Source organism: Fukomys damarensis, unplaced genomic scaffold (genome assembly GCF_012274545.1).
Source record: "Fukomys damarensis isolate Sample0158 unplaced genomic scaffold, DMR_v1.0_HiC HiC_scaffold_19, whole genome shotgun sequence".
Taxonomy (NCBI): domain Eukaryota; kingdom Metazoa; phylum Chordata; class Mammalia; order Rodentia; family Bathyergidae; genus Fukomys; species Fukomys damarensis.
In genome coordinates, this window is record NW_022900931.1 from 59,317,068 (window position 1) to 59,321,807 (window position 4,740).

A 4,740-nucleotide genomic window follows, 5' to 3' on the forward strand; every position below is an offset into this window, starting at 1 on the left:
GAGAGAGAGAGAGAGAGAGAGAGAGAGAGAGAGAGAGAGAGGAGAGAGAGAGAGAGAGAGAGAAACAACCCCCCCCCAAGGAGATCACCATGGAAGCATGGAAGTCCGGCTGCTGGTTAATTTTGGAGGAGGGAGAGGTTGAAGTTGAGGGAGGTAGCACAGAGGAGCATCAGGGCGGCTGGCAGATGCTGTTCTTGACTTGGCAGTTGTTACAAGCAGTTCACCTTAAAATAACACAATTTTATTTGGGGCTGAATTTTAGGAAATCCTATTTTAAGATCTTCCTGTGTTTTTTAAACTAAGAAGTATAGTACTCCGCTTTTCAAGATAAGATTTTTTTTATTCCATTAATCAGTCTCTAATAAAAGAGAAACAAATTTTGTTAGGGAAAAGTATCCACAAATAAGGAGATCTGTACTTTTGGTGGGAGGATCACCACTTCCCAGAGCCCAAAGCAAACAAAATCATACAAATCTGGCAAGCTGGGTACACGGAGTTTTGTTTTCCTTTTAGGTGAGGAGGGCTGGTTGATGAAGTCTGGAAGTCTTTGATAAATTAACCAGACATCTCAGTAAGCATTATTCTGGACCCCTGGAATGTTAAAATAAATTTCTATATTTTTGCTTTCTGACATAATTTTGCTTACTATGAAGTCACTTGAAATTCAGCATTTTACTTTTTTTCTGGTACTGGGGAATCAAACTCAGGACCTTGTGGGCACAGCACCACTGAGCTAAATCCCCGGCCCTGTCATTCTTGAAATGTACGTAGATCCTCTGCCAGAAGCTTTCCTCCTTTCTAACTTGTTAATAAACAGGCTTATGTCAAGAGAAAAATAATTCTCAAAAAGAAAAAAAGGGAGGGGGCGGGGATTTAGCTCAGGGGCACTATGCCTGCCTTGCAAGCACAAGGTCCTGAATTTGATCCCTGGTACCAAAAATAATAGTAATTCTCTATGTGGCACGCACACGCTGAGAGTTTCCAATGTACCTTTGACACAGCTGGGATCCTCATGTCCCCCACCGGTCGGTGTATTAAAGGCTGGGTCTCCAATCTGGTGTTACTGGGAAGTGCTAGGGGCTTTCAGAGGAAGGACCTAGTGGGTGATTCTAGGTGACTGGGGTGACTCCAAGGGGACTGTGGGACCCTAACTGGTCTGTTTCTCTCTTGTGGCTGCCTGGCTAACATGAGGTGAACAGGTTGCTCCTACACACGCTCCCTGCCATGATGTTCTGCCACATCACAGGCTCAAAACAATGGGGGCCAACTTACCATGGACTGAACCTCCAAAGCCATAAGCCAAAAGAAAAGTTTCCTACTGGAGACCCCTGCAGTAGGTTTTTGGTTTTTTTTTTAAGTAAAAATTTTTATTCTGATTTCTCAATGGATAGTTCAGTACAATACCAGTTTTTAGGTTTTCTGTTTTGTTTTGTTTTGTTTTGGTACTGGGAATAAAACTTGGGTCCTTGTGCTTGCGAGGCAGGCACTGGAACCACTGAGCCAAATCCCCAGCCCTCAATACCAGTTTTTAATGGCAAAAATTTGGTTTCACTGAAACTCCGTAATGCTACAGAGAGTTACTACTTTTTCCAGGAAGCAGGTAAACAACTGGAAAGAGAAAGCACACTTTCTAGCAGCATGGCAACTTAAACCACAGACCTGATAGATCTGTAATTTCTGCACTAAAAATGGCACGTACATTATTAGCTGGTGACAGAAGAAGTGGGGAACAAGACATGAACCCCAAAAGGTACAGCATATATACTATAAAGACAGACAAACCAAATATATCTATAAGCATTTTAAAGGGTAATTATAGAAAAGGGAGCCAAATATTTCACTTAAATGTTTGTTTGTTTGTTTGTTTTGCAGAACCAGGGATTGAACTAAGGACCTTGCCCTTGCCAGGCAGCTTCTGTCACCACTGAGCTAAATCTCTGGCCCCTTATTCAAATGCTTTTTAGAGTCTTTCTGTAGTGATACAAATATGTTTTATACCCCCTGCAGTGGATTTTGATCTCCTGCTTGATGTTACAGGTGCAAGGTGAGAAGAAAGACAGAGAGACAGCGAGAGAGACAGATGCATAGGGAGGCAGGATGACCAGTGTTTGAGCAATCAGAGCTTGAACAAGCAAAGGCCCTGAGCACCCAGAGCCGTCGATATTTATTGGTGACATCATAGTTAGCCTGAGGTAAAGGGGCTATGTGGAGTTGCTGTGGATACATTGCTGATGCAGGCAAGGCTTGCATTAGGAACAGAACAGACGAAATATTGGTGGTAGTTAATAATTAAACTTTTTTTGTTTTAGGGTGTTTTGTTTTGTTTTGTTTTGGTACCGGAGATCAAACTGTGGACCTTGCAGTTGTGAGGCAGGTGGCAGAACCACTGAGCTAAATCCCTGGCCCTAACCTTGTCTTTTTAGTAAAGAAGGCTTTTAACTTTTTTTTTTTAATTGAGTTTATTGGTACATTTAGGGATACAGTACAGTTACACAGAAGGCTTTTAACTTTGGGAACAGAATTTGGGTAAGAGTCACTCTGAACTCAGCATGTAGGCTTCAGCCAAACTCACTTTTATAAACAAACCAATTGTGGGGTTGACTCTTTACAGCCTGAACTGCTTACAGCCTGAGTCGGGCAATCATCAGTAGGGAAGCCCCCTACACTTTCCTCCTGAGGAGTTGATTATCTCAGGTATTGGTTACAGCAAGAGAACACGAACTAACCTCTGTTATCCACTTACAAGATAATAGTGGGATCAAACGTACAGAATTCAGTTCACGTGGCAGACAATGTTAGAGGCAGGGAGCATAATACATTTAAGCTCAGATGGTATAGATTCGAATCCTAACTCCCTCACTGACTGCTGCAGTTGTGTGACCACTTGATCAAATAACTTACCCTCCCTGTGAGTCTATGGTCACACCCGTAACACTCAGCACGACAGCTCCCTAACATTTGCATCCCACGCCACACTGGGAATTGAACTTAGAGCCTTTACTGAACTGAGCCACATCCCCAGCTGTTTTTAGATTTTTTTTTTTTTTTTTGAGACAGGGTCTTGCTAAGTTACTAAGTTGCCCAGGATGGACTTGAACTTACACTCCTCCTGCCTCAGCCTCCCAGAGTCCTGAAATTACAGGCACGCAACACCACAGCCAGCATATTTGCATTTTCAACGAGTTCTTAGATGTTCACACTTTATGCAGACCACACTTTGAGGTCCACTGTTCTCGTTATTACAGAGGTAGCAAGTGCAGGAAGAACTACCCCTTCCAGAGTTGAAGGACAAAGGCTATGAAGAGAGGCTGCTGGCTGGTGCCCATGTCTCAGATGCGGAAGAAGGGTCGACGGAGTAACACACCCCAGCGGCAGGCAGACCACAAGGAGAAAGGCTTCCTGTTCCTGTGCCCAACGGTCCTGGAAAGGTTGCCGATGCTACAAGTGGGAAAGCCCCGGGCAGACTGGGGCGACCACCCTAGTTCTGCAGTCTCTGAGCAAACCTGCTCTCCAGAGTCCGAGACAGAGCCATGTGACACCGCACTAAGTGAAATGTGGCTTCCCCACCCCAGCAAAGTGCACAGGACAGGAGGCTGCACTGGGAGCTGAGCAACAACGGCGTCATAACCAATCTGACCCTTCTGAGCTTCCTGGTTTCTGCAGCCCATCCCCAGGGCTGCCGTCAAGAAAAGATGTAGAGAGCCATGGATTTAGCTCAGTGGTTCCGCCTCGCAAGCACAAGGTCCTGAGTTTGATGCCCAGTACCAAAAAAATAATTAAAAGAGAGCGAGAGAAAGAGAGAGAGAGAGAGGCTTTAAATATAGGAAAGTACACGATTTCGATTCTTGCCAAAGCTCTTTCAGTAGTCACCTACCAGCCAACTGCGGTGAAATTTCAACTCCTTTCTCTTTGCTTGTTTTCTGCAGTCCTGGGGTTACCCCTGGGGCCTTCACAATGAGCTGCATTCACAGCCTTCTGGTTGTTTTTTTGTTTGTTTGTTTGTTTTTCAATTTTTAAAATTTTCACAATTGCCTGTGTGTTAGTTCCTTTTCTCCCATTGCTGAGACAAATACCCAACACCCAAAGTTAAAAAGGAAGGGGATTATTTGGCTTAGTTTGTAGAGGTTTCAGTCCATGATCGGCTGGCTCCGAGGCTGGGACGGCAAACTGGCATCACGGAGGAGAAACAACAGGGAGCCCACAGGCTGCAAAGGCAGGAGAATGTAACAGTCTCCCTGTTCCTTTTATCTCATTGAGGCTACTTAGGGCAGGAAGCACTCACACTCCTAATCCCAGTGCCCTTGAGCCTAGCACTGCATCACAAATCAATTCCAGCTTCACACACTCTAGATCCGGCCTGTGACCACAGGAGGCTTTCGGGGACATCCAGACCTGAACCATAACAGCCTGTTTGCGGAAGGGAACGGTGACCCTTATCACGGGGAATCAGTACACACAGAATGCATCTTAATTCTTTTTGCTTCCCCCGCTTCTCCTCCTCTTCCTCCCTCCTCTCTCCATCTTCCTAAATTGCCCAGGTGAGACATGAACTTGGAATTCTCCTGCCTCAGCCTCATTCACAGCTGGGATTACCAGCATTTACCAAAGTGCCCAGGTGAAATTTCAACATGTTTTTCACATTTCTTCTTCTCCTCCTCCTTCTCCTTCTCCTTCTTCTTCTTGTTAGTATAGGTTTTGGAGTCCCTTCTTTCTTTTTGTCTTTTTTTTTTTTTTTTTTTT

At 44.7% G+C, this 4,740-nt stretch overlaps 1 protein-coding gene across 4 annotated transcripts in view; it reads right to left on the bottom strand.

Moving 5' to 3' along the window:
• The window catches only part of LOC104855632 (vomeronasal type-1 receptor 4-like), a 32,519-nt gene that overhangs the window by 16,360 nt on the left and 11,419 nt on the right, over window positions 1–4,740 (bottom strand). For 2 of the 4 annotated variants that reach the window (XM_019206120.2, XM_033765783.1), the window contains one exon: window positions 89–224. The exons of the other annotated variants lie outside the window; for them this stretch is intronic. In XM_019206120.2, coding sequence (XP_019061665.1) covers window positions 89–91 — 3 coding nt within the window. In that variant the 5' untranslated portion in view covers window positions 92–224. The remainder of the gene's footprint in view (window positions 1–88; window positions 225–4,740) is intronic. 4 annotated transcript variants of the gene reach the window in all.